Here is a 13143-nt window from a genome sequence, read left to right as displayed (position 1 = left end):
GGTTAGCAAAATATTCATGTAATTTTTATATATTTTTTATTTATTTATTTTACCGTTATTTTACCAGGTAAGTTGACTGAGAACACGTTCTCATTTGCAGCAACGACCTGGGGAATAGTTACAGGGGAGAGGAGGGGGATGAATGAGCCAATTGTAAACTGGGGATTATTAGGTGACCATGATGGTTTGAGGGCCAGATTGGGAATTTAGCCAGGACACCGGGGTTAACACCCCTACTCTTACGATAAGTGCCATGGGATCTTTAATGACCTCAGAGAGTCAGGACACCCGTTTAACGTCCCATCCGAAAGACGGCACCCTACACAGGGCAGTGTCCCCAATCACTGCCCTGGGGCATTGGGATATTTTTTAGACCCGAGGAAAGAGTGCCTCCTACTGGCCCTCCAACACCACTTCCAGCAGCATCTGGTCTCCCATCCAGGGACTGACCAGGACCAACCCTTAGCTTCAGAAGCAAGCCTGCAGTGGTATGCAGGGTGGCATCAATATGGCAGTACCTCTGTGGCTCACACTTTGAGAACCGCCAGGGGTATTCAACTCTTAACCTACGAGGTCCGTAGCCTGATGGTTTTCTGTTCTACCTATAATTAATTGCACACACCTGGTGTCCCAGGTCTAAATCAGGTACAAAAAAATGTTGAGAGGTCTACGTGATACTATTACTGATATGACAGAAATTAGAAAATGTTACTCACACAAAGCAGCGCAGCATAGGACTGCAGGCGAGGCAAAAAAAAATGAAAACCGTGGTTATCAGAATTGTGGGTACATTAGTCTGTAGAGCGTGCGAAATTTACATGTGGTTCATAACTTGACGTGGCTTACTGTGTGGTTAAGATGGTTTACTTGAACATACATCAACCATCAAAGTTATGGCAAACAAATAACAAAACTAAGTCTTTCACAACCTTTATGTACAATACAAAACACCTAAAATGGAACTACAATGTAGATGGTGTTCAAAAAAGTAAAAAACTAAATTGTCTTTGTAGTGGGAATAGTCACGCTGTACAGTGTGGTATGATCTTTGTCCAGAAACCTCCATAGCCTACAGTCAAGTCGGTGGTAAAGACTGGGTAAACGGAATACACTACGACACACACGTTTTTCTCTACGTCACAAGCAGCACACATTTAAAGCAGATACATACACACATACGCTTTCTTTACTCCTGGTTGCAACGCTCAAACCCAAATACAGTACACCACATAATGAATCCAGCATTCACATTCAATACATCCAGTGTATTTACAATTAAGGTCTGGACATAGGCTAGCCTTCAGCTATATACTAATTTATATTCAATGTTCTATTCCAAAAATATAATAACAAAATAATTTTTTGTAAAGTAACTTCTTTCTGGCATTGAGCACTTGTGTTGAACGTAAGCAGTCAGATATGGGAGGGGGAAGAAATCAACCACACTACTGATCTTAAGTTAATGTCCTGAGAATAGAGAGTACTGAGACCTGTTACTGCAGGTTAAAGCAGGTTTTTATGACCGCCAAAGAGACCACAAAGACTTCTACCACTTTTTTTATTTGTTCCGTTAACACTGAAAGCTGCTTAACCCAACACGCCACCTGTGCAGTTCATTGTTCCATCCGTGTTAAGGAGATGGCCAACAGGTGGTAGGCATCAGTGAGAATATTATTTTCCAAAAATACACTTGACTGGATAATCCGTGGCCCTGTCAGAATACTTGAAAGCACGCACATTTCCTTCCGCGTTTCCCTGAGATAAGCACATATTTACTAAGCAAAATTCTACTATTTTCAACAATCTAACCAATTAAGCTCTGTAATTACTTCAAGAAGGAAAGTAGGACGGAAGGACGCATGTCGCAACTATTCAAAAAGGCTCAGAGGTCTTGCATTCACTTGTCCAGACCCTCGTCATCTTCCTCCGCCCTGGCGTCCACCTCGGCTGTGTCGGAGAACTCATGCAGCAGGACGTACTCGCGGCTACTGAAGCCAAACTTGAGCACGTCCTTTTCCTTGAGCTCGTAGTAGCGCTGCGCCTCGATGCGCTGGTTGTTCAGGTAGGTGCCATTGCCCGAACCTAGGTCAATGATGTAGGGCTTCACCCGCCGCCCGCCAGTTCCATCCGAACGCGTGAACTCCACCAACCTGGAAATCAGCAGACACAGAAAGAACTACATTACCCAGATGTTGAAAGTGTCCCGACCTAGAGATTGAAATCACATAAACCCAACAGAACTACATTAACCAGATGTCATAAGTGTCAGACCTCAACAAAATGTTGGGAAATTATGTAAGTGGGAAAACGGCATAATTTCAAAACAGAGACCAGTTTCAAAGGATTAGCAGCTAAACTAATGTCATCCCGAGGGCCTGCTTTGAGCAACCAAGTGATTGTCAGATCTCACCTGTACTGGAACACAGCGTGCTGTTTGGAGCAGGAGGGGTGGTCGATGGGAATATCAGCAATCTTCCTCTGCCGCCCCATCAGGTAGGCACTCTGCCTGTGCACGTACATGACCGGAAGCTGCTCATCGTTCTTGAAGGGGTACAGTCGCCACCTGCGCTTGGGGATGCGAGCCTCGGGGGGCTCGTTGTACTTGATCACTTCCCCCCTGAACGTGTTGGTATCTTCCGTGAGCGCACCAGACAGTTCAAAGTTGGGCTTCTCTTTGTCGACTGGGGGGCTTTCATTGCCCTCGCCCCCCTCTTGGGTACTGTGTCCGAAAGCTTGTCCCTCGTCATTGTTCTCCTCAAACCGGTGCCGGTTGTCCCGTCGTTGATTGTCGTGCTGCTGTCTCTCTGCCTGCTGCTCCTGGAAGGAGCGGGACTCTCGCTCTCTGGGCCTGTCCCCACCTCCACCCCGCTCTCTTTCTCCTCGTTTTCTCTCCCTGGGTCTGTCAGACTCTACGGGTCCGTCAGCCTGCTCCCACCTACTTCGCCGCACTGGTGGCTCCGAGGGCTCTGGCTTGTCGTTGCGGTCGCGCCTTCTATGGTCATCGGCACCTCGGTCAGCACCGCGGTGGTCACCCTGCTCCTGTTGGGGAGACAGTGGGACAGGAATATTAGCATAACTCCCAAGTCAAGCACCGGGTCAAAATTAGTTGGAAAAGTGTTATTTTTTAAAGAACATATTTGCTGCATTGAAAGTTTTACATGAATGCATTTCCCCCAATTGTTACATTTACTCATAAGTAGTGACAGAATCACCCGCTTTATTTTGACATCGGCACCGCGGGGAGGGCTTCGGCTCCTGCCGGTGTTTTTGGGCGATCTGTCTCGTCTTCCCAACGCCCTTCTATCTGGCGAATGACCTTTTGCCCTGGACGGCGATCTAGTCAATCAAATCAACAAGGAAAGGCTTTAAAACCAATAGCTAATTTAACACCAAGGCTAGTTAGCTACAACGGACAGCTCCTATTGGATTCTTCCCTCAGCGACATCTGACAAATAATTCGTAATACGGGGTTCGACATACAGGATGGCCGCTGGCCTAGGGAGTAAATCATCCGTGTCAGTGGTCTGCTTGGGCCAGTGAAAATAAATATTGTAATAATGCTATTTTCAATCTGGGACATAGATTTGATGAAAAACTGAAATTCATAAAGCTGTTACTTCTTTATGCACATTATTTATAACACGCACCGCACACATAGCCGTTGAGAAGAAAATAATCTGTCGGGCAGCAAGAGGATGCAGCTTTCAACTGGTTGTCACAGAAGATGTTTCAACTTATGCCAACTACCAGTAAAAGCTAAGGCAACAATGGGTATGCAAACCGGGTATTTAAAAAGTTTGGTCCGCTGTCATGGTTAAATCTTAGTGATGCGCAATTCAGTCATCAGGCTCTGAATGAACATTTCTAAAAATGATTTCCTAAAAATCCTTCCCAATTTGTTTTGCAAACTCTGGCATCACATTTAGGCTAAACGGTACAGTACAGAAACACCATTAGCCGAACGGTCTCTTGCTAGGTGCGCAATTTAATTGAAAGGCAACTACACCCTCCTCCAAAATACATTTTTTTCCCGACCTCAAAAGCGGTCTCCTGATGTGGTTTAAGCATTGTTTGGGATTTAGAACATCACATTTTTATAATTTTCTATATATAAAAAGTGTGATTTTGAGGGTGAAACCCAGACAAAGATAGGAAAACCCAGAAACTGGGAAAATTGAATTTAGCAAAAGATATGATTTATAGGGCCTGTTAAAAATGACTGTTAAAAGTCACAAATAACACCCTTTGAGATTACGTTAAGGTTTTATAAACAATCAATGTAAATATTATATTGTCAAGTTAAAATGAAATTATTAGTGTATGGAGGGTAGGTTATTATAGGCTACTTGCTCAGCCTGCAAAATATGTATATAATCAACTGATATTTAAATTATGCGCGCATTATCCTTTTTCCTGTGAGATCTTGGCCCGGGATGGTGTATAATTTCTTCCAGTAGCTTTCAGTTGGCACTGGGCCGGTGTGCCACTGGCAAATTTACCACTTATAGCTCGTCTGATTAATCAGGCTGTAATACAGAATTGGTATATACAGCCTGAAACTAATGACCGCAAAATCATGTAAATGTTCCTTAAATCGAACCATATACCTACCGGCTCTCTAAAAAGTTGGGTAAAGAATACTTTGCTGTGGATATTTTCTCAAATCTGGAGAAGATGAAGGACAAACCACTCAGACAACCAGTAATGTTTAAATGTAATTTTATTCAACATTCTGGAGGCATGCGTTTCGGGCTGCGTACCAATTAACTGTGTATTACTGCCTGATTAATAAGACTAAACACATACAAGGCCCTCCCTCGTCCTTCGTTGGGCAAATCCGACCATGACTCCCTTCTCCTGCTTCCTGTTAACAAACCAAAGCTCAAAACAGGAAGTACCAGTGATGTGCTCAATATGGAGGTGGTCGGAAGCAGACGCGAGGCTACAAGACCGTTTTGCTAGTACAGACACTCGTGATATGTGGCAGGGCTTGCAGATGATAAGGGATTAAAGGGAAACCCAGAGTTGCCCAGCGATGCAGAACTCCTAAACAAGCTAAATGCCTTTCATGCTCGCTTCAAGGAATAGAACACTGTGCCTTGCTTGAAAGCCCATTTTCCAGATGACTGATATCCAATTCACATACCGCCCCAACAGATCCACAGATGATGCAATCTCAATTGCACTTCACAATGCCCTCTCCCACCTGGACAAGAGCAGAAATAACTATGCAAGAATGCTTTTCAGACAACAGCTCATCACCAAGCTAGGGGACCCAGTGACTGAACCCTTAACTCTGCAACCGGATCCTGGGTAGGCAACAACAATTGCCACGCTGACCATCAACACAGGTGCCACTCAGGGGTGTTTGCTTAGTCCCCTCCTGTACTCCCTGTTCAACCAAGCAGCTGCATGACCACACGCGACTGCACCCTCTGACCCTCAAAGTTCTACAACTGTACCATCGAGAGCATGACAGGCTTCATCACCGCTTGGTATGGCAAATGCACCACCCTTGACCGCAAAGCACTTCAGAGGGTGGTGCGGACAGCCCAGTACATCACAGTCAGAGGAAGGCTCGAAAAATTGCGAAAGACTCAAGCCAGACTATTCACTCTGCTGCCGGCCGGAACATCGGCTCTCAGACCAACAGGCTTAGATACAGGCTCCAAGCCATTAGACTGCTCAATAGCCAGTTAATGATACCAGAACTATCTGCATTGACCCTAAGCACACTCACTAGACTACATACACTATACTGACACCCCCACACACTATACTGACACTCCCACACAGACAATACAAACTACACATGCATAAACATTTACATTCATCATTTGCTGCTGCACCTCTATATTTTACTCATCCTCTATCCTGATGCCTAGCGAAGTCACCGTCTTCATGTGCATATCTACCTCAAATAGCTCGTACCGATGCACATTGACCTGGTACTTACTGTATATACTGTCAAATCAAAATCCAATAAAATGTTGTCACACGTGCCAAATACAACAGGTATATAGACCTTACCGTGAAATGCTTAATTACAAGCCCTTAATAACCAGCAATGCAGTTAAGAAAACAGAGTTAAGAAAATATTTCCTAAATAAACTAAATATATAAAAAAATATATTTTTTAATTAACAAAACTCTGCATAATTGGGAAGGGCTCGTAAGCAAGCATTTTACGGTAAAGTCTCTAGTGCTTGTGACAATTTTATTTGAATTCTAGTTAGCTTAAATGAGCTAGCTAATTGAGGGAAAACTAGACTGCATTCAGTCATTTACTTTGCCCACTACCACCTCATAAGAACTAGGTACAATCCTGGCACCGTGTTATTAACGTTTAGAAACGTCAATACTCATCACTTCCATAAGTCTTTCAAGACATGTGGAACTTATCAGCGAGAAATAAAAAAAATACACTCAAACAGTTTTGCAGATCCATTCAGCTATGGTTACCTCCACCAGATGAAACCACACTCAGCTACATTTAACGAATTATGCTTACACAGGTGTTGGGATGGAACATGCTAGATAGATAGCTAATTAGCACAGGTGGTCGGTCGCCTCGTCTTCAGAAACAAGCGCTTTAACGTTAACGTGGAGATATTTCAGTGTGGGAACACTAACCTTAATCCAATCAAGGCGTTTATCAATTTAGCCTTTTGTTTTTTGAAAATTATTATTTATATGAAAAATAAGTACCGCCAGCGACGCGTGTTAATGTTCAGATTGAGCGTCGGTGCTCATAACAAAACTCCCCGTACAGAAGACAACGTTGTTCAATGACTTGTGTAATGTAATGGAACAAGAGTCGTGATCAAGGGCTAATTGAGGGTTAACGTTACACGACTAAAGCGTAACAATAACGCCTACTAGTTAGTTAGCTAAATCGTTAGCTTAGTGGCTAGCTAGTTGCTATTATTGATGTGTAACATCATGGCCTTGCAACCCTACGGTGTAATTTGTGTTCGCTAACTACAATACCATACACCCATGAAATCAGGGTACCTGCTCGTTCGTCTCCTCTGCGGCGGTGGGCTTGGGCTGCCGTTGGACCCCGAACTCGAGCGCCGTGATCTCTGGGGCCTAGCAGGGCTGAGTTTCTCTTGTTTGATTTTCGGTTTTGAGTCCCGCACCGGGGATTCCACTCTTTTATTCCGTCTCTCTTTATCCATTATGAAACTTAACCAATAGTTGTAAATCGACTAAATAAAGTTCATAGCGAATACATATGTTTAAAAAGTGAACAACAAACCCCACTGTAAACGCTGAGAAAGTTCTCTATTGTGCGCAAGGAAACGAGTTTCCGCTTCCGGCAGAACGCTTTAAATATTTTTCACCGTGACTATGGACTAGTTCACTTTAGTTCCGTTGTAATATTGCAGACCTATTCTATCATCTTTTCAATAAGGTCATACACCTACACAATGTTATACTTAAATGTATGTACTTAATTTTCCTTCCCCATTTCATAGCGTCAAATGTTTGAAACAACTCTGAATGATGCCTTCGAGCAGCTCGGATAGGTTAGTGAGTAGCGCATGGAATTAAGTTGCCATGGTAAAAATAAACAATTAAACGTCTTCAATTCACATTTCAACAACACACATTCCTTGAGACATTACCTGCTACAACAAAACACTTTTTATGTGTAGTGTAATCAAAGTATCACAATGATTCCTCCGGCTGATTCTCTGCTTAAATATGACAACCCAGTCTTGGTGAGCAGAAACACAGAAAAGAAGTCTCCAAAGGTAGGATAATGTTAACAAAACACGTTTTTAATGCTGGCTGCTAACGTTAGTTACAGTAGCTAAATGTATCCATATAGTGGTATCTAACATACATTAATTATGTCCACTGTCATTATTTTGAAATCAATGTCATGGCAATGTGCCTAGTGAGCTGTGAGAGATGTCAATCAATTGTATTATTTTTTTTTTCAACAAATTGGCTGAAGATTGATGTTCTTCTAATCTAAATGATGTGTACTGCAAATTCAGGCACGGCCCCTGAAAGTGGCTCCACAACAGCCTGCCATGACTGGCCCTGTGCCACCTCCACCCAAACCCAAGACCCCCTCAGCTGATACAAACAAACAGCAAACCGAGGAGATCCTCAATGCCATCCTACCACCCAGGTATGACATGACACAGACACATCTTTACTGATAACACCCTTCTCTCTATTTTTTCCTTTTAGGGAAATTATCCAATATTCCCGGTTTTGCAAAATCGGAAATTTGGCAACCCTGTGTTAATCTCAGCTCTACCACTGTTACAGGGAATGGATGGAGACCAACCAGCTGTGGGTGCAGCAGGTGTCCAGCACGCCGTGTACCCGCATGGACGTGGTGCACCTACAGGAGCAGCTGGATCTGAAGCTGCAGCAGAGACAGGCCAGGGAGACGGGCATCTGCCCAGTCCGCAGGGAGCTCTACTCCCAGTGCTTCGGTAAGGAGAGAGGGGAAGGCAAGATGAGATGAGATGCATGGACGGTAGTAATAGTAGAAAAGTGTGTTGGATACAAATCCTAAAAGACAGGCCAGTTTCCAAGAGGACCTAGATTAGGCTAGCCTCAAGCTGATTCTGAACTAAAAAGCAATTTCACTGGGTTTAATCTGTGTCCGGGCTAACTGGTCCTAAAAAAATTTGCATTGTGAGTTTGTGTTAAACTCTAAGCCATTGATTGCCTGTAGATGAGTTGATCAGACAGGTAACCATCAACTGTGCTGAGAGAGGACTGCTGTTGTTGCGTGTGAGAGACGAAATCCGTATGACCATTGCTGCTTATCAGACACTGTACGAGAGCAGTGTGGCCTTTGGCATGAGAAAAGCCCTGCAGGCTGAGCAGGGCAAGTCTGACATGGAGAAGAGGGTAAGGAAATGGGACACACACAAACATTTTACACTTTTCTACAAATAAATTAGCATTTTCCAACCTTTGCATCATTGTAGATTGACCTCTACATTTAGAATGCTTGAACTGTCTGCAGTGTCACTGGAAAATTTTTCACGCAACCAAGCTAGTGTAGACCAGCAGAGGGAGCCATCTTCCTAGCCCTCATGGCTGCATTTACACAGGCAGCCTAATTCTGATCTTTTTTCCACTAATTGCGTCTTTTGATCAATCACATATAATCCTTTCACAGATCTTTTTCAGAGTTGATCTGATTGGTTAAAAGATCAAATTAGTGAAAAGAAATATCAGAATTAGGCTGCCTGTCTAAACCCATCCCATGACGTCAGAGAACGCTCAGCTTTTACCACTTCATCTTACAGATAAAGCTAAAGATAGTGAATGAGGAGAAACAATCCAAGTGAATGGACTGCTGCACCATTGAATGATTAAAAACATTTATTACCCCAAAGAGAATTTGATTTGCATCTACTTGTGTAGATCTCCGATTTGGAGAACGAGAAGCGGGACCTGGAGAGACAGGTTAACGAGCAGAAGGCCAAGTGTGAGGCCATTGAGAAGAGGGAGACTGAGAGACGGCAGGTCGAGGAGAAGAAACACACAGAGGAGATTCAGTTCCTGAAGAGAACCAACCAGCAGCTCAAGGTAAAGGCGCTCAGTCATCATCGCTGTGCGGTCTTGCCAACTCCTATGGGCATTGTCGTGCCAAATAAGGAAGGCAGGATTTTCCTGAAGTCTTTGAAATTAAATCAATAATTTGATGTCATTTGAAATATACATGCAACATCAAAAGTGTTGGTACCAGCTGAAATTATCCCAGAAACTTTCCACATGCACAAAAATATTATTTCTCTCAAATGTTGTACACAAATGTGTTTACATCCCTGTTAGTTTGCCAAGATAATCCATGCACGTGGCAGGTGTGGCATATCAAGAAGCTGATTAAACAGCATAATTTAAACAGGTGCACCTTGTGCTCGGGACAATACAAGACCACAAGCTCCCTAAACATTTTTGAGGGAGCGTGCAATTGGCATGCTGACTGCAAGAATGTCCACCAGAGCTGTTGCCAGAGAATTTAATGTATATTTCTCTACCATAAGCCACCTCCAACAATTTAGAGAACTTGGCAGTACGTCCAACCGGCCTCACAACCGTAGACTACGTGTAACCACGCCAGCCCAGGACCTCCACATCCGGCTTCTTCACCTGCGGGATCTTCTGAATCCAGCAAACCGGACAGCTGATGAAACTGTGGGTTTGCACAACTTTAGAATTTCTGCACAAACAGTCAGTTTATCTACGTGTTCATTGTCCTCACCAAGGTCTTGACCTGACTGCAGTTCGGCGTCGTAACGGACTTCAGGGGGAAAATGCTCACCTTTGATGGCCACTGGCACGCTGGAGAAGGGTGTGCTTCACGGATGAATCCCAGTTTCAAACTGTACCACAGGCATTGAAGAGTGGGACAACATTCCACAGGCCACAGTCAACAGCCTGATCATCTCTACGCGAAGGAGATGTCGTGCTGCATAAGTCCAATGGTGATCACACCAGATACTGACTGGTTTTCTGATCCACGCCCCTATCTTTAAAAAAAGATCTGTTTTCCCAGTCATGTGAAATCCATAGATTAGGTCATAATGAATTTATTTAGATTGACTGATTTAAAAAATATATATACTGTATATTAAACCTTTATCAGGTAAGCTAGTTGAGAACAAGTTTTCATTTACAACTGCGACCTGGCCAAGATAAAGCAAAGCAGTGCGACACAAACAACAGAGTTACACATGGAATAAACATGCATACAGTCAATAACACAATAGAAAAAAAAGAAAGTCTATATACAGTGTGTGCAAATGGCATGAGGAGGTAAGGCAATAAATAGGCCATTGTAGCGAAGTAATTACAAGTTAGCACATTAACACTGGAGTGATAGATGAGCAGATGGTGTGTAAGTAGTGATACTGGTGTGCAAAAGAGCAACAAAACAATATGGGGGATGAGGTAGGTAGATTGGGTGGGCTATTTACAGATGGACTATGCACAGCTGCAGCGATCGGTTAGCTGATGTTTAAAGTTAGTGAGGGAAATGTAAGTCTCCAGCTTCAGCGATTTTTGCAATTCGTTCCAGTCACTGGCAGCAGAGAACTGGAAGGAAAGGCGGCCAAAGGAGGTGTTGGCTTTGGGGTTGACCAGTGAGATATACCTGCTGGAGCGCGTGCTACGGGTGGGTGTTGTTATCGTGATCAGTGAGCTAAGGCAGAGCTTTACCTAGCATAGACTTATAGATGACCTGGAGCCAGTGGGTCTGGCGACGAATATGTAGCGAGGGCCAGGTGACTAGAGCATACAGGTTGCAGTGATGGGTGGTATAAGGCGCTTTGGTAACAAAACGGATAGCACTGTGATAGACTACATCCAATTTGCTGAGTAGAGTATTGGAAGCTGTTTTGTAGATGACGTCGCCGAAGTCAAGGATCGGTAGGTTAGTCACTTTTACTAGGGTAAGTTTGGCGGGTTGAGTGAAAGAGGCTTTATTGCGAAATAGAAAGCCGATTCTAGATTTGATTTTGGTTTGGAGATGTTTGATATGAGTCTGGAAGGAGAGTTTACAATCTAGCCAGACACCTAGGTATTTGTAGTTGTCCACGTATTCTAGGTCAGAACCGTCCAGATTAGTGATGCTAGTCGGGCGGGCGAGTGCGGGCAGCGAATGGTTTAAAAGCATGCATTTGGCTGTACTAGCGTTAAAGAGCAGTTGGAGGCCACGGAAGGAGTGTTGTATGGCATTGAAGCTCATTTGGAGGTTAGTTAAGTGTCCAAAGAAGGGCCAGATGTATACAGAATGGTGTCGTCTGCGTAGAGGTGGATCAGGGAATCACCTGCAGCTAGAGAGACATCGTTGATATATACAGAGAAAAGAGTCGGCCCGAGAATTGACCACTGTGGTACCCCCATAGAGACTGCCAACAATATTTGAAATTGTTGAATATTGCGTTTATACTTTTGTTTAGTGTCTTTCGGAAAGTATTCAGAACACTTGACTTTTTCTACATTTTGTTAGGTTACAGCCTTATTCTAAAATCGTTTCCCCCCCTCAATCTACACACAATAACCCCATAATGACAAAGGAAAAAAACAGATTTTTAGAAATGTTTGCTAATTTATATAAAAAAATTATAACATTTACTTCAGTATTCAGACCCTTTATGCAGTACTTTGTTGAAGCACCTTTCGCAGCGATTACAGCCTCAAGTCTTCTTGGGGATGACGCTACAAGCTAGGCACATTTTTATTTGGGGAGTTTCTCCCATTCTTCTCTGGAGATTCTCTCAAGCTCTGTCAGGTTGGATGGGGAGCGTTGCTGCACAACTATTTTCAGGTCTCTCCAGAGATGTTCAATCGGCTGGGCCACTCAAGGACATCGAGACTTGTTTGGCATTCGCCAAATCCAGGTTTGTCTGTTGAAGTGTGATTCAACACTCCAGAGAAAGCTTTTCCACTGCTTGAGAGCCCAATGGCGGCGAGCTTTACACCACGCCAGCCGATGCTGCTTGGCCATGGAAACCCATTTCATGAAGCTCCCGTTGAACAGTTCTTGTGCTGACGTTGCTTCCAGAGGCAGTTTTGAACTTGGTAGGGAGTTCCAAACTACGCGCGTCAGCACTCGGCGGTCCCGTTCTGTGAGCTTGTGTGTTATACCACTTCGTGGCTGAACCGTTGTTGCTCCTGGACGTTTCCACTACACAATAACAGCACTTACAGTTGACCGTGGCTCTAGCAGGGCAGAAATTTGACAAATTGACTTCTTGGAAAGGTGGTATCCTATGACGATGCCACATTGAAAGTCACTGAGCTCTTCAGTAAGGGCATTCTACTGCCAATGTTTGTGTATGGAGATTGCATGGCTGTGTACTCAAATGTATACACCTGCCAGCAACGGGTATGGCTGAACTAGCCAAATACAAAAGTATGTGGACATCCCTTCAAATTGGTGTATGTATATTTGATAGATATTTTTAACATTTCAATTTCTTATCCTTTACAGGCCCAGCTGGAGGGGATCATTGCCCCTAAAAAGTGACTCCTTCATTCCACAAGTGATCTATATCCAGCAGATTTCAGATGGTCCAACACAGCATTATGTAATAAAAGTCTACTTCATAACCATAAAGCCTTGCGTTACTATAGCAGAATAAAATAAAAAAAATG

The 13143-nt window shown here is 43.6% G+C and overlaps 2 protein-coding genes across 2 annotated transcripts; one reads left to right on the top strand and one right to left on the bottom strand.

The window, feature by feature from the left end:
- Positions 1-914: 914 nt before the first annotated feature.
- On the bottom strand, positions 915-7304 carry LOC129837896 (smad nuclear-interacting protein 1-like). The gene is made up of 4 exons (XM_055904400.1): positions 7015-7304; positions 3213-3336; positions 2411-3039; positions 915-2150 (listed from the first exon to the last, which is right to left on the bottom strand). Exons 1-4 carry the CDS (start codon positions 7179-7181, stop codon positions 1898-1900), a joined length of 1173 nt encoding a protein of 390 aa, XP_055760375.1. The 5' UTR covers positions 7182-7304; the 3' UTR covers positions 915-1897.
- A 19-nt stretch (positions 7305-7323) lies between these two features.
- Positions 7324-13143, top strand: LOC129837897 (axonemal dynein light intermediate polypeptide 1). Its single transcript, XM_055904402.1, has 6 exons — positions 7324-7760; positions 8010-8146; positions 8290-8459; positions 8705-8883; positions 9406-9570; positions 12980-13143. Exons 1-6 carry the CDS (start codon positions 7680-7682, stop codon positions 13013-13015), a joined length of 768 nt encoding a protein of 255 aa, XP_055760377.1. The 5' UTR covers positions 7324-7679; the 3' UTR covers positions 13016-13143.

The sequence above is a fragment of the Salvelinus fontinalis genome, chromosome 38, assembly GCF_029448725.1.
Source record: "Salvelinus fontinalis isolate EN_2023a chromosome 38, ASM2944872v1, whole genome shotgun sequence".
NCBI lineage: Eukaryota > Metazoa > Chordata > Actinopteri > Salmoniformes > Salmonidae > Salvelinus > Salvelinus fontinalis.
This window is presented reverse-complemented; position numbering and strand designations above follow the sequence as displayed.